The sequence below is a fragment of the Aythya fuligula genome, chromosome 17 (assembly GCF_009819795.1).
Source record: "Aythya fuligula isolate bAytFul2 chromosome 17, bAytFul2.pri, whole genome shotgun sequence".
Classification (NCBI taxonomy): Eukaryota; Metazoa; Chordata; class Aves; order Anseriformes; family Anatidae; genus Aythya; species Aythya fuligula.
This window is the reverse complement of record NC_045575.1, coordinates 13,589,240-13,612,734: the sequence shown is the minus strand read 5'-3', so window position 1 is coordinate 13,612,734 and position 23,495 is coordinate 13,589,240. Positions and strand designations below refer to the sequence as shown.

Sequence of the window (23,495 nt, the reverse complement as noted above, 5' to 3'; positions counted from 1 at the left end):
CCTAGGGAATAACCTGGAAGAATAAAATAGGAAGTAATTGTTCTCTCAGAACATCTCTACGCAGCTGCAATTTACAGCATTAACAATCCAAGGTGGTGAGGGAGTTCTAAATGAAAATTTATTTAATTTTCCACTGTAAAACCTATTGATACATTAAAAATAAAACAAAGCAGGCTCTACTCATATTTTTAAAGCATCATTTCATGACCAGGAGGCCTGCTGTTTTGGAACAGGGAAAAAACAAGTCAATCTGCCACATCAGTTAATGTTCTACTGTGTGTTGACTATCGACGTTGTGGACAAATTCCTGTAGGTATTTGAAGAGCACTACAGAAAAACCCGCGTGAAAAGCTGTGCCATCAGAAATGCTGACTGATTAAACCGATCACACAATATTGTTCAGAAGATGCACTATGAAGCAAAAGAGCGTTCTTCCAAACCACCAAATAAACAGGACTAATAGCAGAGGAAATGATTCCGTCACTTTTGAATGAATTACTTAAGCAGGATTACAACTATTGAGAGAAAAAATATTACCTCCCACATCCCTAAGAGCCCACAGGACAGGGCAAATAGCTTACTCCCAAGCTACTTCAAACGCTGAAGTGCCAGGTTGCAATGGCTGCTTCTCCTGTGTGGGAATCTCTTGTCACTTTTAATGTGGAACTGTATTTAGATCTTATTTACAGTGGTGGGTGCATCTCATGACTATAGTTGGTGTACAGGGTCCAAAGTTTTGATATTGAAAAACAAAACATGCAAAAATTTTTGGTGCTGATACCTCCTCTTTCAGCTCACCTTTCTTCCCAAAATCATTTCTCACATCTGTAAAGTGCAAACAATGTTCTCCATAACAGCAGTGCTGCCAATTTCTGTAAAGTGCTTTTTAAATTAGTTTTTTTAACTGAAACTTCTTGAAATTTTTAATGTCTAGAAAGATGTCAAAACATAAATCCCATTAATAGACTTTGACAGCGAACACATAGCAAGGACAATTAAAAAATGCCTGTCCATTTTCTGTAAAATTACATATAAGGACTGTAAAGTGAGCTCCGATAAAAATGGCACCTCTGGTGAGTCTTTATTCATTCTGCCGTATTCTCCTAAACCAAGCTGTGCTCTGTGTTAGTTTAACGTGATTCAGCACAGTTTACTGGAGTCGAGAGGAACTAGCGGGGGCGAGCCAATATAGTCTCACATTCTCTCTGAAGTGTGGAAACAGGAATTACAGTTTTGTTTTTGTATGCATAAAACAAAATTGCTTTCTTCCCAGACCACAATCTGTTATATATTGTTAGCTATTTGTATACCAGCAATTTCTGATGAACTTACTATTCAGTATCGAAATCCTTTTCCCCCTTCTTAAAGGTTCAAAAGCAGCCTGTAAGTGCAGCAATCAAAACATTCTTTAAAATATACAATTATTTTGTAACTACTTACCATTTCTATAAATTTCCCTTCGTAAAAATCTTTGAGAAGTACTTTTGTTCTTCAAAACCTGATTATAAATGCTTATAAAATGCTCTTTTTTATTCCAAAAAGTTGATTTGTAAGTGCTGTACTACTGTGCAGAAGGACTTTGCATGTTTGACAGAGGTAATGAAAATAGTCTGCAAGCAGCACTGTGTAACTGAAGAGCAGTTATTGTATATGACAGAAAAAGACTGAGTTGATTCACAGGTGCAAAGGCTGACCCACTGACTGCAGCATGAGGAAGCATGCCATGGTTATTTTCAGAAGTCACATACAAGCCACCAGAACATATCAAATCAAGTTTAACACTGTAATTGAAGTTTAAAAAAAATAAATAAAAATCACCCAAGCCACTCTCAAATAATCTACATTAAGCACAGCTCTCTAAAGGGCTTTTTAAAAATTATTTTTTTATACAGAAAAGCATCCTTCCTCCTAGTTACTTCAGCTCCTTCTGTCTTCTAAATTTTATTTATCAGGCTTACATTCATTAAACCTCACATAGTGCTACACTAAACAAACACTGCATTGCCTAGAAATGTCTGTTCTGTATTTGGGGAAGTTTAGCTCATTCTATTGAATTCATCTGTGTTCCCACCTGGTGCTTTTTGTACAGAGGGTGTGGTTTCCCTGTAAGAAGCAGCAATGAGATGCCACTATTTTACTTCTGGATAGTGAAAGATGTGCTTTTATACAGAATCTGAGAATACATGACTAGCTTTATCCAAATATAACTCCTCTACCTATCAAGTTTAATATTCAATAAAATTCTATGGGAATACTTTAAATGAATAACTACCATTCATATCTTCAGTACTGCCTGCCCTTTCTTTTTTTTTTGTGTGTGAAGATTTTCAGGAAATAAGATAATCAGACTAAGACTGATTATCTTATTAGCAGTTGTTTGACATGCGTGCCTTATCCAAACACTTACTGGAAATATTCACAAAGGTCACAATAACATCATGAATATAATAATAGCAACAAGATACTTGCGTAGATAAATTTATTAGTGCATAGGTTAGAGATTTCCTCCCCCACAATATTAACAGAACAAAAGTTCATGTGAAAAACAAGTTTTGTTTTAAAACAAACTGAGGCAGCTATATAACAAGTAAGAAAACGTGGAGCGGCTTATTCATATTTCTGTTTTTGATGGGCAAATTACTACATTATAAATTAAAAAAGAATCAACACAACCAAATTTGGAGCAACATTTTAGATAATCAGCTGTAGAACAGCAGAACTGATCCTCTCACTGCACTTTGTATAAATAATATTTACTATTAGAATTCTAGAAAACTATAGAATAAAAATACATTTTACCTAGAATGAGCACTAAGGCAACCAATCTTTCCTTACTTTGCTTGTAAACTTCCTTACAACCACTGGTGAGTGTTGTTCTGGGCTTAGAGGGTAAAAATTGTTCATTAATGAAGTTGAATTTTATCAAGCGACTTCTTTATGGCTGGCTTGCAGAAGGCTTTTTTTTGTTTAAAAAAAAAAAAAAAAAAAAAAGTACGGTATCTGAATAGCTCTAGCATATTCACAGTATAATTGGACAGCAAAGCAAGAATATTCATATATGCAATATATATTGTAAACTTTGCTGAATTTTATGAAGCTAGTCAATAAACTGAGTTACATTTTAGTTAATAATCTCAGGCACTTTCCACAAAATGTAAGTTTAAAGATTCTAATCTTTTATGACAGTTATTGAAATTAACATTATAGTTGAATATCTGGAAACATTAACAAGCATAGTTTTAGACTGTGTTTAAAAAGGCACACATTATATGTTCCTCTAATTCTCTTACAATGTAAATGTATCTACATATCTACATGGATATCCTAAACAACAAGAAATCAAAAATTCAAGTTACAAATATTTTACACACAAAATACAAAAATAATCTTTAACATTAAATGCAGTTATTTGGTTACTTTTAAATTCTTTCAAGCTTTCAGGTCTTACAAGCTAGCATTACAACAATATGCATATGCTAAGACACTTCATACACGTTATATAATAAATTTCATAACAAATCAGTGTCTTAGTTTGCATTACGTTCTGGAGTTTTCTGAGAGAGTTGCATTTCTCCCCATGTACTACATTCACACAACATTAGCAAGCTTCTGAAAATGAAATATTGACTTGATTTTACAGAAGGTGTGATTTTTTTAAAATCATTTTATCATATGATTTTTATCATTCATATGAACAATAAGGCTAAACTGATCCATGAGTTCTGTTTGAACAAAGACTGTAAAATTATTTGCTGAAGTTCAAATTGTGTGTTTCATTACTGTATTCTTTTACCAGAAAGCATTTCTACCATAACATAAAGGAAATATTTAAAGCAATTCACCTTAGTCATGTTGAAAAGAATAAAAATGGAAAGCGTAAAAAAAAAAATCTTTGCTTTTTGAAGTGTAATGTAGGAGGCAGACCATTAAATATCTAAGTGGTCTTTTCAGGATAAATATTTTAGCACTTGCTGAAGAATATTTTAATAAAGTATTAAGCTTAGACAGGCTAAGGTGACTAAATAACTTAAAGACATAGTTACATTTCATAAAAACGTTCACAGGAGTGCTAACAGAAGCAAACACCGGTAAGGTTATAAAATCTGTGATTAGGATTATATTAGCAATACAAATAAAAAAGTCAAACAGTCAAAAAAGCTTCTCATCTCCCTATTTGAACTGTTTATAACACTGAATATGAAAACATCCTAAGTTCCTTTAGTTCAAAACAATTAAAAGCAAGTTTCGGTCTTACAAATGTATAGTTTATGATGAAAATCCATACGTATCCTAATACATTCTGTTCTTCATTTATAAGTAAACATTAAAAGTGATTTGTTTTCATTTTAGCCATTTAGTGATAGGTAATCATTCATGTAACAGTGCAAGGGTTTAAGGCATCTTTCATAAAAAAAAGTTTGGCTTTACTGAAGACGTATTTTGGAGTTGCTGAAGGTTCGTAGCTCTTTGAATATACTTGCTATGATAGTGTTGTTGCTAGGATAATTCCAAGTATCAGAAGTAATACAGTTACACATATAATAATGAACATCAATTTCTGAAAGAAAAAAAAAAAAAAGGAAAATTTAGATTGATGTACCTTGTCAGATAAAGAACTGTTTAAATACATGCATACCCACAGAAGATCAATTACTCTGGTATCTATTCTAAATGTTTGAATTATCCTTCTAAATAAAAACTTACTACTGTGATTTTCTATTGTTATCCATTCTTTTCTAACACATGTAACCATAGTCACTAGCTGTAGCTATTTGTATAACAATTATTTTTCTTTATAGTTGTTACTACCCATAGGAAACTTCCATAAATATTACTACATATAGAAATAGCAGCAATAACAAACATTTACTTATTAAGGTCAAGCCTAAAAATAGTAACATTGCTAACTGCAATAAATCCAATCCTTGGATAAATATTTGTAGTCTGCTCAAACCTCTACAATTGCACTCTTTGTTCTCAAACGTTCTCAAATTCAAGAGAATGTCAGTAAAAACCTTGTATAGCTAGTAGCTCAGAAGATCTGCACAAAAAACCCACACAACTGGATTCTATGTAGATGCATCAAGGTCTGACAGCAGGTCAGATATTTCTATCAGCAATGATAGAAAGTAAAGCATGTTGTCTGCCCATAAACCAAATGTGAGAAGAAACTCTAACATCAGAAGTAAAAACTTAAATGTTAATATTAAAAATGTGTTAGTACAGACAACTAAACTAATGATTAGTGGTCTGAAATGACATACTATCTCATAGAGCTTCACGTATATTTTGGAGATCCTACATGTAAAATGTTGTGTGTCTACTGGTCCCAGAAAAGTCAAGTGCTATTATCTGCTTAGCCTGGCTAGAAGTCAATTTGACAAGAAATGGCAGATTAGTACAGCAAAATTCTGAAAATTGAAAGATTTCTCAAATTTAGGTGGAATATTTGCAGAATTCCTCTTACAAACGCATCGTCACATGGTTTCATTTGGTCTAACCAAAACATTGCAATGCAATGTTTTATTTGGTAAAAGAGCTTTAAAGTAAGAAATTTACGTATATTCTGCAAGGCAAAATAGCCAGCTTTATGTTTGTAGACACCTAATTTAGCTCTGCTGAAAGCCGTAGAAAACTACATTTGACAAAATTCCAATTAGAAATCTGTATCTTAGTGCAGGCTGTTTGCTGACGTTAACTTTATATAAAAAAAAGCAAAGGACTGAGACAATAAGCTGAGTTATCTCATTTCATTTTTTGTTTACAGGTCTTATGATAAATTAAAAAAAATACCACTAGATGTCACAGTTTTCAATATTCTCATGCATAGAACTTTTGCAGAATGCAGAGACAAAGGAGGATCCACCTAGTCACCTCACCGCCACAGTACTAACTGCACACATAGTAAGGATTAGTAGTCCAAAGAGTTTGTCAGAGCAGAATAGCAAAATTAGATGATTAGTTACTTACTGCCGCACTGGCAGGAATTCATGCATGCTGAGGTTATCCAAGCATCACCGAATACCAACAGACAAACCAATAATTAGACCAATTATGGCAATCAACACCAATGACACAAGGATAATTATCCATATTTTCTGTTAAAAACAAGGCATTATTATTTTAATATCACATTAAACTTGCATTTTTCAGTTTTTAAAAGTCAATGTTTCAATCCATACATTTCAAGTTAACATGCTCATTAGCGCAATTATGAAAACAGACCATACCCTTCGTGCTTTGCTTTGATATTTAACTGCCTTTTTTGTCTCTTCCTTAGCATGCTCCACATAATCTGATGCATTCATCACATTCTTTTCTATGTTGTTGATCATTTCACCCTTAAAATGAAGTTTAAAGAAAAAATAATTATTGGCATCCATGGATCTTTGTTTAATGAATCTGGAAAAGGCTACAGAATATCAATGAATATTTTAAGAAGTAATTCGCATAGTAGCAATGGACTTTTTTTCTGCCACGAGGAAAAGGGAATGTGTCACGGGTAAAAGGGAATGAGAAGCAAGGGCTCAAAGTTCTAAACAAACAAGGAACATTCAAGGGCAGGGTAGGCATCTTTCTCCATTTTGAATGAACAAACGTTGAACCTCTGAAAACATACCTTTGAATGTGAGGTATGTTTTAACAGGCAGTCTAAAAACTGACATACTAAAAGGTCAGAAACCTCTGATGTGCCTGGAAGTGGGCAAAGATGTTGACTACTTTAACACAAGGTTTAACAGTTACCTAAAAAATCCATACACTTCAGGAAGCAAAGCAGAGTTGAATGTTTAGAACGTCAACACATACCAAATTCAAATTATGATGAATGAAATTTGGTAATGAAATGGAAGATTGGTGAAAAGTTACAGTAAATCCTCTATTACCTGTGTTTCTGTCCATCAGAAGAAATAATCAGCAGCAGTAAACAGCAAAGCATTAAATAATGATCCACAAATAATTTTTATTCATTTCTAATTCATTAGGAAACTACTACCAGTTTGCCTTGCCGATAGATCTAATATCAAAGCAACATACACTTTAGCACAAAACCCAATTAAAAAAAAGTCCTTCTCAGGAAAGCTTCTCCCCTGAACATTATTCCTTTCACTCTCCTGCAGAACTCAAAGAATTTAAGAGCTAAGTAAAATACTTTTAACTTCTGTTAATTGGTATTAAGTAGCAAAGACTACAGACAGAACAAACTACATGCCACCTCAGGATAAACAACATGAGAGAGACAACTTGAATGTCTTGTCAATCAATCTGTTTACATTCATGATTGTTAAGACAGGAATCATACCTTTGTATTATACGCAAATTGTATAAATCTACATTTTATTCTACCACATCAGTCCTTTAACATGTCTATGAATATAGTAAGTTTCCAAGACACTAGCCATCACTCCAGGACAGAGTTGTTCTTACTCAAACATGCACAAAACATTCAAACACACTGCAATACAAATACGTTGAAGAAAATACTTAATATGGTGACTGAAAAGTGCCTATGCTCAGCAATCCATAGGACATACTATTAGTACATCTGGGCTGTAAATTTGTCTAAAATACAAAAACCTTCAGCAGTTAACTTTCATATATTCTAATCAGTCAAAAAACACTAAGAAACAAACCTGTATTATTTGATTACAAGCAATTGTTTCCTTATATTTCAAAGAGTAAGAAAAGAAAAAAATCCCACTTATGTATATGTATTTGAATTAGTTTGTTTACCTGAGTCTCAACAAACATAGCCATGTCCATAAACATTTCATGTAACTCTCGTATGCTAGATTCCAGTTTCATAATATCCTTGTGTCGGGACTCAATTTCATTCAGAGCTTGCTAGTTATTTGGGAGTCTGATATAATCTTGGAAGAACAAAAAATACAGACACAAATAAGTGTTGACAAACTTCTAAATAGCAGAAGAAACAGAACAGATGACAGGCTTAACTGGACCAGAAATACATACATCAGATGTGAAAATTGAAGGATTACCACTCTCTAACATTTCCTCCAATTCCTCATCAGTGGTGGTCTTTCCAGCTAGAATAAAAATAAAATATTTTATATAACATTACTTATTATTAAACTTAATTTTACAGAAGAATAACAACTCAAAGAAAATTCTTGTATTGCACATTTTTCAAGATAAAACAATGTAGCGTTTAGCCATTACCAAGTACCATTTTGCATATGAAAAAAAGAAAAACGTCAAGTAGAAAGAAAACAACTATGCTAGATTCAGAACTAGTATGAAGATTTCCTGTGGGTTTTTTCTTTTGGTCATGCTGAAAAGCTTGATCAGAAACATTTACAATATACATATGAACCCTGTTGAGTGTTCTCCAGAGGAACAACTGAAGATACAAATAGTATTTATGTAACACTCAATATTTACCCATTCAATCATGTCACATTGGAACCTAATTTTCTTCCTCCCTCCTACCAATGACAGTGATGGATCTAATCTTTATGTAAATCATATGTAAGTCTTTATGTAAATCAGTCTTTAACAGCTAACATAGGATTACATTCAAATTCCCCACAGAGGAGATGATTACCCATGGAGTATCCTCACTTCTACTTTTCATAACACACCTAACAATGTATGCAGTTTATTATTGCATGTTTAAGCAAACTGAATCCTATCACAGTGGTAAAACAAATGCAAAATATCTTTTGCATAAAGACAAAAGTTACAGAGCATATTCAAGCTATTTGTATTGTACACATCATATACAGACATTCAACTTATTTTACATGGGAAGAGCAGGGATTAGAAATGGCTTATATAATTCTGTCCTATCAGATGAAAATTAATTTTAATACTACCTTGTGACATTAATACCCAAGAATGCTGCAAAACCTGCTTTAAAATTTTTAGTGATGAGGAAAAGCTAAAGAATCAAATTAGGTCATAACATTAATTTGAAAGAATCATGTCCTGAGGTATTAGGGTCCCTTCCCACAGGAGCATGAGTGAAGAAATTAACTTGCCAAATAAACTATGCTGAAATGCTGAATTGAATCATACTAAGTATGGGAAACTAATGAAAAAGAAAAAGAAGCACATGAAAAGCAAACTAACTGCTAACTCTTCTGTTTGCATTTTTCATATAAAAAATATTTATTTGCTTTTACAAGTTACATTAAAAAGGCCAACATTAGGTACAAGGTATTATTGGTATTTTAGACACTTTCTAAAGTAGGCACTGTACTTCTGAGTAGTTAGGTGCCTTTCTGAATATTCCTCATAATCAACAATGAAATAAGGCAATGCAAGTCATTCAACAAATTATTAGGGTATAACTAAAGGTAGCACTGATGTTATGGCAGCTGAACTTACAAAAAAATGTTCTTATTGACACAAACAGAATAGCATAAAAAGAGATGACGCTGTTATTAGCATGTTAATTTGGAAATGGCTTTTAGCAACACAACAGAACACATTCAGTATCTCTACAACAGCTTCTGCACGCAAGCTTAATGTTTCTTCTGCAGTTTCAAGACATGAAAAAATGAAACAAAGGATATTTAATAATTTGCAATATAAAAACTTTTATATTATTTAGTTTTCTCTATTTTTTACAGTTGTTACGAAGAGTAGTAGCAAAGACTTAATGCCATCTGAGAATTCTTTTCCCTCCCATTCACATGCTTAAAGGTGGTGTTCAAGATGCATGATGTTTTGTACTAACTTTAAGTAATAAGAAACAATGGAGGTATAACAATACATTTAAAATTTATTTATTTAAAAAAATAAGTGTATTCAGGTCACTTACTTATCTCTAATTGTCTCTGTATCCGACCTTTGCTGCGTTCTCGAAAAAGAGATTGGGTCTCGTTGTATTCTGTCATGACCTCCACAAACTTGTGAGCTAATACAGAGTGCTGTTTTTACAGGATTTAAAAATGTGCAAAAAGTTTATTTTATTCTTAGTACAGCAAATATGACTGCACAACAACTGAAAACTGTATTTAAATGTCAACAGAACAGAACATGGGGTCCTGAATTATTTCCGAAAAGTGCAACTCATTCACTGATTTAATAGCATCCTTTTATGTTCTTTACATTTCTTAAATTGTCATACCTGTGTTTTTTCCTTATCCTGAGATCCACATGATGTCCGATTAGCATTTTCACCCTGATCAAAAGTTTGTTCAATAGCTAATAGCAAATACAAGAATATTGAGTCAACATTTGATATAGTAAATTGATACCGCACCTCAAAGTTATTTGGTAAATACTACTAATTATTACTTTTCTCATGTACAAGGCTCCCCACAAAGACCATTTAACTTTTCTTCCATATGCATGTGTGTGTAGTGTGGGGGGCAGTGAAATCCATATATGTTTTAAATAGGTTCTGTAATTCTATTGGGTATAGATCTTAAAACAGTAGCTACTTCAATACTATTAAGAGTCACACTAACATCTATTACTCTAGGAGCAGTTCAAAGGCTCTAACAAAATAGGACTGCTCTTATAATTTAAGTGATAAAAACATAACAGGTAAACACACCCTAGTGCTTACGGAGACTAACACAACAAAAACGCACACTAAGTGTAATGAGTAATACTCAAACTGTCAATATATTTTCAAAATGCATACTGAACAGGGCACTACTGCAGGGGAAACCCATAGCAAAATTACTTAGCCTGAATGAAGGGAGTTGAGTTAGGGAATTCCAAATTATGTAAGTAGACAAAAAACAGATCTGTATAAACACTAGTGCAAAAAGTTGAACATTTTGTATTCAAGGCCTTAATGAATGAATAACTATACACTAAATTTCTTAAGATTTCTTAGAATTTAGGAACTACCTGGCAGGAGTTGTACAAGGTAATTTATACATACATAATAGAGTTAAGTTTTAGAAGGCCATTAACTCTAACACCACTAACATCCTGAATATGTTATGAGTGATAGCAGTTTTATTTCTCCCCTCAACTTACCCTTTAACCTGGCTCGGATTTTATTAGCAATCTTCTTTATTTCCTCATTTAATTCTTCAAGTTCTTCTTTTGTTCCTTAAAAAAATAAAACCAGAACTGTTGATGATTGATAACAAATCAGTGAGTTGCCTTCTCAAAAGACATTCAAGTCATCATTTCTGGACAACTATATATGACCAGGGGAAACACAGTTAATTAGTAAGTGACTTAAGTTCTTAACTGAAAGTTCTTAACTTTCTTCCATTCTATTTGTGAAGAAAAAAAAAAAAAGAAATCATAAAACTACTCTGTGATACACGCTTATCGCTTTGGTACCTCTCTGATTGTTCCTTTTATCATGTTCTTTAATCTCAATTCCCTGGTGACATTCATCCTGCTTTACTAGTTTACAGCTGCATGTACTCCTTTCTCTCAGCAGAATGTGGTGGCCACTGAAAGGTCACTGCAGCACCTGTTTGTGCGGGCAACTATCAGCATCTGGAGCAAAGCTGATGTTGCCCACTGAAGTGAACTTTAGAAGGGAACCATAAAATCCAGATCCAGCAATTGTATTGGTGTAGACTGTACCACTGCAATCTTTCTTCAGGTCTTGTCAAAATAGATCTTCACATTAAAAAATGTTTTTTGAAATTAGCAACAAAAAAATTGCATTGTTGACATCATTAAATACATCACCTTGAACACTGAACTACCAATGTAGCTCAAGCAAGCCATGGATCACATATAACTCAACCCTGCGATCTCATAATTATATAGCATAATCATACTGAGGAGCTTATGATATTCCCAGGTATTTAGATCTTACTATCAGATTCCTATTTCTTGTAACAGGCCCCTGGGAAATGTTATTCCCAAATCACCACCCTAAACCAGGTAAAATATTTTGTGCCTTTCTTAACATAATTTCATGGTAATATTTCTTTGTTGGTCATAAGGAAGAAATTCAGTTTAAGTCTTTCGAGTGACAGTTCTGTAGTTTATCATGGACTCATTGCTTTTAACTTTAAAAAAACATAATTGTGTCACACAATACCTATATTTTCTGAAAAATACTACGCATATTCATGAATCACTTAACTAGATCTGTATTGGAGTTCCTGAAGACACCAGATTCACAAGAGCAATATCATGTCCCCACACAATTCAAATGCCATTTCTGTGGTTGTGATAAAAATTGCTCTCAATCAGATCAATTACTAACCCTTATTAACCTGAGGCTCATTGCTTTTTAAGTCATATAGAATCAGTTAGCAAAATCACTGTCAATAAGACACACACATGCCCACCTACAAACAGATGAAGAAGATACAGGAAGGAAAAAAAAAAAAAGAATTAACAACCACAGTTCGGTTTTCATCAGTAAGAACAAAAAAAGAGGTTACTGTTGAGACATTCTGCTAAAATGACACTGAGTCTTTTCTTCCCTGTTCATTATACCCTGTGCACAAACTTAGGCATGCCTTAAAGTAAGAAGGGTTGAGAACAGCTATCTGTCAGAGTAAAACTTATCTAAACAAAACAAAATTGATTTCAGAAAATCTAGTCATGTATACTTGAAATCTAAAAAAGCGATACTCACTTCCTTCAGGATTTGGTGCTGACAGGATAATGCTGTGCTGCTTTTTTACTTCTTCCACATTTTGTGCTATTTTTGCTATATTATTTCTAAGTTCCTCAACCTAGAAGATAAATGTGGCAATGAAAGAATTAAAATATGGCATGTGAAGGCTTTTTTTAAAAAAACAAACAAACAAACAAAAAAAAACGTCTTTGGTAATGAAAATCAAAATATTTAATTGCAAGACTAGTCAATATTTGACAGAAATCTCAGCATATCAATCTCAGACACTCAGTAGTGTCCTGGTTTCAGTTAGGACAGAGTTAATTTTCCTCCTAGCAGCTGCTGGGGGCTATGTTCTGGATTAGGATGAGGAGAGTGCTGATAACATGCTGATGTTTTAATTGTTGCAGAGCAGTGCTTACACCAGGCCAAGGACTTTTCAGCTTCTCGCTCTGTCCTGCCAGCGGGCAGACTGGCCACCAGCAAGAACTGGGAGGGACAGACCAGGACAGCTGACCCAAACTGGCCACAGGGGTATTCCATACCATCTGACGTCATGCTAAACAATATATAGGGGTGGCTAGCCAGGGTGGGGAGCCGGCTCTTCAGGAATAGGCTGGGCATCGGTCAGCAGGTGGTGAGCAATTGCATTGTGCATCACTTGTTTTGTGCACATTATTAGTAGTAGTACTAGTATCATCATTATTGTTATTATTATTTTCCTGTCTTAATAAACTGTCTTTATCTCAAATCACAGGCTTCACTTTCCCGTTTCTCTCCCCCATCCCAGAGAGGGAGGAGGGTGGGTGAGCAAATGACTGTGTGGTGTTTAGCTGCCAGCTGGGTTAAACCACAACAAGTAGTTATCTGTGAACATTTAAATAACTTACTTTTTTTCTTAAAAAACAAACAAAACCAAAAAATCATATGCATACTTTTATGTACCATGATGAACTTTTATGTGACAGGAAAACATAGCAGGGGGGCACACAAGAAATCAAACTCCAATGTCTTCAATTATTTGTTAAAACAGAATCTTCCCCGTAGTTTGCTACATTGTATGGAATAGGAACATGATATTTATTGAAGCAAGAAATATGTTATAAGAGGTGCCCATGAGATGGCTTACTTTCAAAATTAAGCTAATAGCAAAAATAACTGAGAAATGCAGAATGTATAATGAAGAGTACATAAAGATTACAAAAAACACCTGTTGGAAGAAGTCATCCATAAAATGGTCTTTTTCAACAATAACTGTTTCTCCATCTTCATTTCCTTTGCACTGCAAAAGACAACAAAACAAATCTATGAAATAAAACTCATGATACTGTTCTGAAACAAGGAAGGTTCCTTCTACATTGCTCCTGCGTACATATTTTTATCTTTTTATCGATAATCTGACAAGAAGTAAGTTTTTCTCTTCTGAGGACTGTAATCTGAAAACAAATAAGCAGAGAGGTCAAAAAGTCACCTGACTACCATAAAACTGTGAATGCTAATGCAGTACTCCTCTGCAAAAAACTTCAGGACAGAACCAGGCTATATGCAATTTTATAGTTCTCATTCCCTGTCATAAGAAAGTATTAGAATACAATTTTACATCTTTATATATAACACCTCTCTCACAGCCTAAAAATACTTACTTCACAGTGAGTCCTACGTGAATGTAAAATAATACCCAGTTTCACCATAACTGAGACAGTAAATGAAAACCTCACAAAGAAATACAAAGAGGGGTGTCCATGACTTTCTAGCGTGTGATTTAATGATGCAAAGATCAAACGAAAGAACAAAACGCTACCAGCATCTCTGTACTAGTTTTGCCCTTGCGTGCTTTCAAGCTGCCACTCCACACCAATTCAGATACAATTATGTTACACTACACACAGACGCCTTACGTAATTGATAAGCCCTGAGAAGCGCAGCTAGTGAGGCAGCAACTCCGGATGCTGGCTCTCGCAGATCTCCCAAGCACCCAGCCCAGCACATGCCCTGAGTCATACTTCCCTAAACCATGAGCCAGACCAGCAGAACATGTGGTTCTCCACAGTAACGGATTCAAATTTGGTCAAAGGAAGAGAGAACTGATGTGCATCAGAAGTATGCAGTTCCAGTTCTCATGGCCTCTAGTTCCCTCTGCAGAGCAGACTGACCTGCATTGAACCCAAATTGGAACAAAATTAGTAAATTACTGTGTTCTACTGCAGTCCATGGATAATCACCATATAAAAACCAAACCACGTGATAGGTAAAATACAGGATTTTCATTTTCAAAATTTTTCTTGCAAGCCCTTCTGCCTTTGATCTTCTAACTCCCACTCTCAGCTTCCAAACCCTGATCCTGTAACCCAATAAACTCTTTGTTTCTGGTTTTATTAAATTAGATGAGATGTATGCTATTTGCATGATAATTCTGCAATTTAATCCAATGTCAAAACACTGCTATTACGTAATAAAGTTACACTCACAGAGAGCCTAAGTACCAAAACACTAAGAGTGCTCCAAATCTTTATGTAAAGTTTACATTTATACTTTGGGACAGCTTTTTTCCCCCCACCCCCTGCAAATTCAGGGAGTCCATAAAGCTCCATAACGGTATTTTTTGTCAGAAATAATTTGATTTTTTATGCTCAGCAACCACAGTGCTCCAACTGAAATAAAAGACTTAAGATGTTACGGCTCTCCCAGACCACCAATTCACGTGTAATGTCATGTGTCCCTAAAGCTTTTTGGTATTCGCTCATTCTGGGGAGATGATTGCTAGAACTCAGTATTAAAGAATCTGTCAGTACAGACTAATCAATTAACAGCCTTGCTTAGTAAAAATGAGAGGAAGTCTGTGTCCAAAAGAAGTCACCCAACTCGTACTGATATCAGAGACTAGTGTTAAAAAACTGCCAGGTCTAAGTTAATAATGAGCTACATTAATGAGCTACAAAGATGTTTGATTTAATCATCTATGTAAAAGAACACCTTCTGCTTACATTTACTGTGTAAAGAATATTTTTCTAGTTATAACAAAATCCTGTATTTAGGTAAATGAACTAAAAATAATTAAAATGGTATTGGTTAAGAGATTCAGCATGTCAGCTGCTTCCTTGGTCAGATCTCAGTAAAACATTAAATACCTGAGTCAGCCTTAAGAGTAAGATTTTTTTATCTGTCATTTGGTTAAGCCATATCTAGAGGCAGCCTCAGTCAGTTCCACATCCATTTCACTTTCACATTTGGTTGCAATGACATGAATGACAGACAAATTGGCCGACTGCAATCTGTTGAAAGATTTAAGGACTCCCTACCTTGAACATCAGCACTTGAAAGACACTTGACTTGTCAACCTCTGTTCTTTATGTTCTTAAATCATCACTTACCTAGTATACGGCTTATTCACTAACTCTTCAACATAAGTGACAAACCTTTCCACAAGCACACGGCTCAACCAAGATCGAGTTTCGCATAAAGGTATTCCTTCTCCTAGGCCTCACCTCCATAGTATAAACAGTATCACCAAAAAAATACCTGATATAAAGCAGGCAAGAGGCTGTAGCTGCATGCTGCGATGAGAGCAGAGGTCTTGCACACCATCCTATTCCCACCCTGAGAATGCAGCAGGTGCCTCCCTGCTCTCTCTGTATGATGGACTTTTCCTTTAAAATCTGTCCAGAGAAATTACAGGACAAATAATTGTACCGAAGTTATTATTGATACAAAAACCACATCTGAGGGACTGCAAATACTAGATTTACAGCAGTCCCTGCAAACTGCAACTTAACTCCCTTGTACTCAATGCACTCCCATATTACTCAGCCAACTGGATGGCATAAAAGGAAGCAATGTTGACGATACTGTAAATCTTTATGGTTGCCTGTACCAAGTAACTCATTACCTTTGTTATACAAGTAACCCTTTACTTGTGTAATGACTACCTATGTGTTTTAAAACACTCTAGAATCACTTGTTTTATCCAGTCCAGAGAAAAGGAGGCTGAGAAGCGACCTGGATGCTCTCTGCAGCTTCCTGAGGAGGGAAAGCAGAGGCAGGCGTGGCTCTCTGCTCCCTGAGGACAGGGCGTGTGAGAACAACACAAAGCTGCACTTGGGGAGCTTTGGACTGGCTACTATGGAAAAAATTATTCACCATGAGGGTGGTCAAACATTGTAACAGACTTCTTAGGTGGATGATGCCCCATGCATGCACGTTCAAGAGATATTTGGACAATGCTCTCACTGATACACCTTAACTTCTGGCTAGCCTTGAAGCAGTCAGGCAGTTGGACTGAAGCACCTTCATGGGTCCCTCCTAACTTCATTATTCTATTCTATATAAAAAGCCTGTCTTTAGAAAGGCTAATTCTTACATCACATCTCCCATGTTAAAGTCAAAGCCTTCCAAGCCTTTTCTCTTTAAGTACTTGTCAGAGAATTTCAGATTCCAGAAGTATTGTTCTAGATGTCAGCCATCTATAGGTACAAGGCTCTCTCCTGACCTGGAACATGAGGTGTTTCAGTTTCTTCATACAGCATCAGGGTTTCAAGAATTCTTTTATACTAAAGTAGCAAGTATTTTCTCTCACTGAGGAGGTTCTCCTTACCAAGGAGATTTATCAGGCAGCTTTGGCAGGTCAATCATTAACATGAATTTAGTAGCATTACTGTACAACACAGAAAAAACGTCATAAGATAACCAACTATATGAAATAATGCTGTTATGACATGGAAAACAAAGCTCTTTTTCAGGAAGTTCTGCGTTTGAGTGAAGGACAATGTGAAAGATTAACTCAGGAAAAAAAGCAGCCAGTAATATTTTCCCATTTCTGAAAAGGTTCCTTTTATATTTTTGCGTATTATCCCGATTCTCTCCATTTTAACTATTTTGACTTTGTGGTTGTTCACTCATTCCTCAATAGTTTGGGAGACAATAACTAAATGCACAGAAACAAATTACAAAAATCAGTGCAGTTCTGTTCAAGTTACTGTTCCTTATTTACAAGAAAAAAGCTACAATCAAGTGCAATCTAGTCTAAACACTTTTAAAAGTTTAAGATTCCCTCAGTAACACTCAAGACTAATGAGATAAAAAGAATATATTTAAAATGATTTACCTATCAAACAGGAAAAATGGATTTAAACATACACCTCTACATCAGTTTGAGCATTCGAGATAGCAATTTTTGTGTTATGAAGGTTGCACCCAACCTTGAGATCTAAAATATCATGCTAAAGCAGGGGTTTACATTTTACCTCTTCTTTGAGACCGTTTAACAATATCAAAAACATTGAAGCAATTATTATTAAACAGACCTTTAAAAGACCACGTGTTTTTAATACCTAACACTAGCAAAATGTGCTGAAGACAGTGTCTGAATGCAGATCCTACAGCTCTTGTAAAGTCATTTTAAGGTGCTCTTGTATCCCTTAACCATTGAAGACCTGGAAAATATTCTAGATAATCATTGCTATATACTTACCCTGCTTTTCTTTTCTTCCCAAAACATCTATTATTGACCACTGCTATATGCAGCATATTGGACCAGAGAGAGACTTTTTATTTTTATTTTATTTTAATCTTACATTCATTTGGGCTAAAGAATACCCCAAACCAGTTTGGGATATGACCAACTATCAAATTAATCGTATTTGAGAAATGTATCTGGTAACTGAGATTTCTAAAGCTGAAGCAAGTTCATATTGGCCTGCTTAGCATAGTTTACAAACATTGAAATAAGCCCCTTGAAGCAGACAAATACAACTCAGGTTCCCATCTTCTTAAAAAGGCATGATTTTTTTTCTAGCAGGGAAGTAGGACAATGCCTGAACGCTGAACGATCTGCATGTCTACAACAGTTTCTCAGGCAATTATTTTAGCACTGTTTAACTACCAAATACAGTGTATTGATGGAAATATCAAAAAAATATGGTAATTTTATATCTTAATGAACCATAAGCACTGATAAGTAACATTTCTTCTTCTTTGTAAAGACATAGGAAAATCTAAGTAAACATTACCACGTCTAGTGACAAAACTTGCTTGCTGTCAGTTAAAATCCACAAGCATAAATAAGGTCTTGCAACCTTAAGTTTCTTCTAGAAGCAGCACCATGTTTAATTAAACTGTGTGTGTCACTGGCTGAAGTATTAGTATCTCAAACTTTATTTGTGTGGCTCATCACGTCTTTGCCAAAAACACAGCAGACGAAGCTGACATGAAAAACATAACCAATGCAATACAAAATAACATTATTTTAAGGGGAAGAGGTAAGATTCAGTAATTCCTTAAGATTCTGCAGGCCCAGGCCTGTTTAAAAATGACAATATAGAAGCTCTACCCTTCATTGAATGCTTTAATCAAATAAAACGTGATGAACTACACTAATAAGATCGAAACACTATGGAAAATAGGCAAATAAACGTTAATTGCTGTTCAAAATCTTTTTTTTTTTTTATATATTTAAGATGAAGAGGCAAAATGGAAATAATTACTTCTACAAATTCCCTGTGCAAATCAAGTTTTACAGAGGCCACCTCTTGTGACACACAACTTTTCAAATCTTCATGTCAACGGTGAACTTTTAAGTGATAAAACACGGACTCTTCTATAGCTGTTGACTTCACTTGATGTTAAAGGACTTCCTTCTAGGTATAAGGAAGCTTCAGTTTCAAGTCTCAGATCTATTCATTAATTCTAAACTTAACTACGTTGATGAACATATGACGCAATTCAGCAATACTGACCTTAGTGTTTAGACTTAAAGCAGTAATTTTCTGCAGCAATGCTTTAGTTAAAGAAATAGCCTCCTGCAGTAATGTTTTTAGATATCAAATACTAAAGCGGGCCAAAAAAATATACATACAGTAAAAACCTTCAACTACAATAAAAAAATTGTAACGATTTACTTATTTTTAAAATATATACCCACAGCCCACTGTTGCTTCCCCTCCATCAAAAGGAAGTGTACTTGTTTGGCATTATAAAACAAACGCAGATCACCACTTACTGCTTCCTCTTTCTGGGAAGCAACTACCACTACTGAAATTTGGTGCATATTCCCATAACCTGGCCATGTTTATAAACAGGAAACAGAAGAAGTGTTGAAGTATACATGAAAGAAAATGCTCATTTCTTTGGCACTGCTCTGATATATCTTTCCTGGTAAAGATATTGTGATCTAATGACCTTGCATGCCAAGTTATCCCTTTGGAGAGAAGAGTGAAGCTTTGGACCTTCCAAAACATATTTTTATTATCTGGAAAATATGAACTTAGAGCTTCAAGACAAACGAGCCCCAAACCTTCACACAGCTCAGCACAGGCCAAGTTGTATGCGTATGTGGCGTTTAGGAATTTTCACAGAAATTCCTGCATACTTTCAATTACTCCCCGAGAGGTTAAAGAAGGGCCCCAAAACCAGCCGCACCGACAGATTAAAGGGCCTCAAGGCCACCAGGTCAACCCCCGCGTTCCTCCTACGCGGCGCCGGCCCCGCGGAGACCCGGGGCCGCGCCCGAGGCGCTTCCTAAGCGGCCGCGGCGGTAACGGCCCGGGCAGCCCCCGCCTCCCTCACCTCCTGCAGGTCGGCCAGCCGGTCCTTCATCCCTGCGGCCCCTCAGCCTTCCCTCAGCTCCTCTCTCGGAGCCGTCAGCGCCCGGCCCGGCCCGGCCCGGCCCTGCCCTGCCCGCCGCGGGGCCGCCCCTCAACCGGCTCTGCTCAGCCACCCCCCCCCCCGCCCCACCTCACGGCCGCCGCCACCCGCACCGCTCATGCGCCCCGCAGAGGGGCGGAATAGAGAGGAAAATGGCGCGCGGCTCCGCGCAGGCGTCCTCGCGCTGCTGACGGCACGGCGGGGCTGAGGTAATCAAAATGGCGACTGTGCCCCGCGGGGTGGTGGTGGGGATGTAGTCACGGCGGGCGCTTCGAAGGGCAGGGAGGGGCGGTGGGCCTGCAAGGGAATTCTTGAGGGAGGAGAAGAGCTGGGAAAAGTTGTTACGTGGTTATGTGCCCCCCCCCCCCCCTTTTTTTTTTTTTTAATGAATGTAATCCTCTGGTGTACCATGTGGATAGACTGCAGTCAGGCTTCTTAAAATTTCATGTTTAGTTACTGAGAGGAGGCTGAAAGAATTTTAGTAGATAAGGTAGACTAATGACTTCCTAAGGTAGACTAAGACTTCCTTTCACTCCATGTGAAAGGAAGCCAAAAGGATTTCAGTAAATAAGACAGGTAAGGGATGTGTACTATATCTTCCACTACCTATTGTGCAAAGAAACTGCGGCAGAAAATTCTGGGATTCCTGACGAAAAACAGTTCCTGACAGAAAACAGGAAACACATTTCAAGAACCAACTGAAACTGAATATGCAGTTTAAGCAGAAGGTGATAAGCTTATGAGTCTGCGCTGAGATGAGAGGTCAAGTAGCAGTGACGAGGAAGACTCACTAATCTTCATCCCCATGACCCCCAGTGACCACTACCAGAATACACTGCACAAGCATGGCTAGGAGGAATCTATTAAAATGACTCCCTGGAACTAATTTTAATACAAAGTGGGGGTAGGTCATGCATATGTATAGGCATCTCAAGAAATTTCATGCATATGTAACTCTTCTCGTATAACCCAGGCGAGTGCTGTGTTGGGGTGCGCTCAACTTCGGTGGGATTACCCTCCATGCCGCCCAGCGCTGAATAAACACACCTACTTTACAATCTTACTGATTGTGGAGTTTGCTTTCTGCACGTCATTACCAAAAGCAGACAGACTGCATATCCCGCTGTTGCTACTTCTGCTGGCCAGGTTTAGGCATCCTACTGTCCCTGCGGTTTTAAGCCACAGCTTGGGGTCACCCATGAAACAGCTATATCATGACCCATATCATGACTGGAAATGTAAAAAGGCAAGCTGCACGTTTGGGTCACAAGGTGGTCAGTTGACTTCTTTTAACTCTTAGGCCAAAAAGGATTGAGAAACATTGTGTTTTAGTAATGTTTAGGTCTCCACTACAACACCAAAAACAGTGACTGCAAGGGCTCACAGGATATGGAACTCACCAACGTGCTGAATAGGTGCAACAGCAGGCCTTAAGGACCTGAGAGCTTCTAGGAAATAAATCATGGACATTTTATAGAAGGCAGAAGGTCTTTAGTAGTGGTGTGGTTTTGTCCATAGGTGCTTGCTATCAAGTACTACTTCAAACTATAATTTCCTGTAATTACTAGTATATACTCATAATTATTAGTATCCTGGTTCTAGTATATATAAACTTTATTTCCAACATTATTTGTTGAGCAGCAACTATTTCTAAAAATGTCACTTTTGGATGCTGAGTATAATAATCCAATACTATTTATATATTTTATGTATTTAAATAATTTTGTTCCAGTGCTGGATGAGGAATTTAAACTTGGCATTGTAGAGGCATGGTAAACTGCTTCGATGACAGTAAGTTGCTGAATTTTGTTCTCTGAAAAAATTTAGATCTGCATCTGCTCTTCACCATTGACTTAGTAAATGCTTATTTTCCAAGAGTATAGTCTGTTAATAAAACTTGGAGTAAGACATGCTTTTTTATTTTATGTCAGCTTTACATGGTTAAAAAAAAAAAAAGAATGAAAATTGACTTTCAAATGCACATTTTGATTGAATTTTAGTACTGTGTGATCCATGTTACCTATTCATGCTGAAAGTGACTAATTTCCTCTTAAAATCTTTCAGTGTAATTTCCTGTGTCGCCTTGAACATCAGCATGTAGACCTCCGTTCCTGCTTGAGCTTGTATTCCAGATACTTTTCTACAACCAGTGGGAGGTATACTTTCTCTCCATTGCTTGCTAGCATATATTGTTTCCTTCTTTTACAGTTTACAAAATGTTTTTTCTTCTTATTGATAAAGCAGTTCTAAAATATGATACTGTTGGAGCTATTTATCTCCCATAATAGTACCTTTTGTACCATTCCTCATTTGTCCTTGAATAACTTAGTAATAAAGGTTGTCTTTTACTTTAAGTAAATCTTTTTATCTGCTTCAGTGAGTTGCTACGTTTGTTCTCAGCTAACCTGAGTCAAATTATAGGAAAAGTAAAGATCTTTTAAAGGCAATTATTTTGCTGATTACCTAGTGGTATCTTGTGGACACCAATCTCTTAGATAGCAATCTGATGCTGTTGATGAGTGCTTGGAATTGTTTTTTTTTTTTTTTTTTTTTTTACCTTTGCTGAATGTGACTATCTGGAGCAGATATTCTATAGATGCTCTGAACACTTATTTATACATGATTATAAAACCTAGATCCCACATAGTAATTTATAGTGACTTGTAAATATTTGAGAAGAGCTTAAAACCTACAACAGGGGACTTTTTAATTGGCCATCTATTTTAATATTTCAAATTAAAGAATCAGATAGTATTACCACTTACGTTTGAAGGGGAAAAAGTAGTTTAGTAATTTATCTGTAACACTACTGAGAAGTTTATAAAGTACACTGAATGGTCTATAAACAAAGTTAGAGATTGATTTTTCTCCTGGAAGTGTTTATATTCTTAAAAACTGCCAAACTCCCCTAATGTGGCTTTGTGGGCTCCTATTTATAAATGACTGCCTATTTGTCAAGAAAATAGGTGGAATTCACAAGGTTTTTATAAAGATAGAATTATGCTGAGAAAAATGTAAGATGAGTTATATATTCTGAAAAATATCCTTCCTGACACCTAGAGGTGATGAGCAAATATGCTAAAAAAAAAAAAAAGTAAACACAAACAAGTTATCCAAAAAGAAAGCAAGTTCAACAAGCCAGTGGTTCTTCCAACAAAGAAAATCTTATGCAATATTTGTATTGCCGTCAAATAAGCAAAACATACAGTGGAGTGCAATGACTCTTGCAAAAGTTTCTGTACACATTGCTGCTATATATGTAGAAAATTAGCAAGATATAAACTACATTTGTGTATTTAATCTGCCATTAAATATTTTTAATACTATTTCAATACAG

At 35.9% G+C, this 23,495-nt stretch overlaps 1 protein-coding gene across 1 annotated transcript; it reads right to left on the bottom strand.

Moving 5' to 3' along the window:
- Positions 1-4,493: 4,493 nt before the first annotated feature.
- On the bottom strand, positions 4,494-20,203 carry STX2 (syntaxin 2). The gene is given in 12 exon segments (XM_032198954.1): positions 4,494-4,558; positions 5,971-6,098; positions 6,231-6,341; positions 7,732-7,844; positions 7,847-7,868; positions 7,972-8,045; positions 9,785-9,893; positions 10,094-10,170; positions 10,960-11,034; positions 12,539-12,638; positions 13,731-13,802; positions 20,081-20,203. Coding segments are annotated over 11 exon segments (867 nt in total). The 5' UTR covers positions 20,111-20,203; the 3' UTR covers positions 4,494-4,558; positions 5,971-6,014.
- Between the last annotated feature and the right edge of the window lie 3,292 nt (positions 20,204-23,495).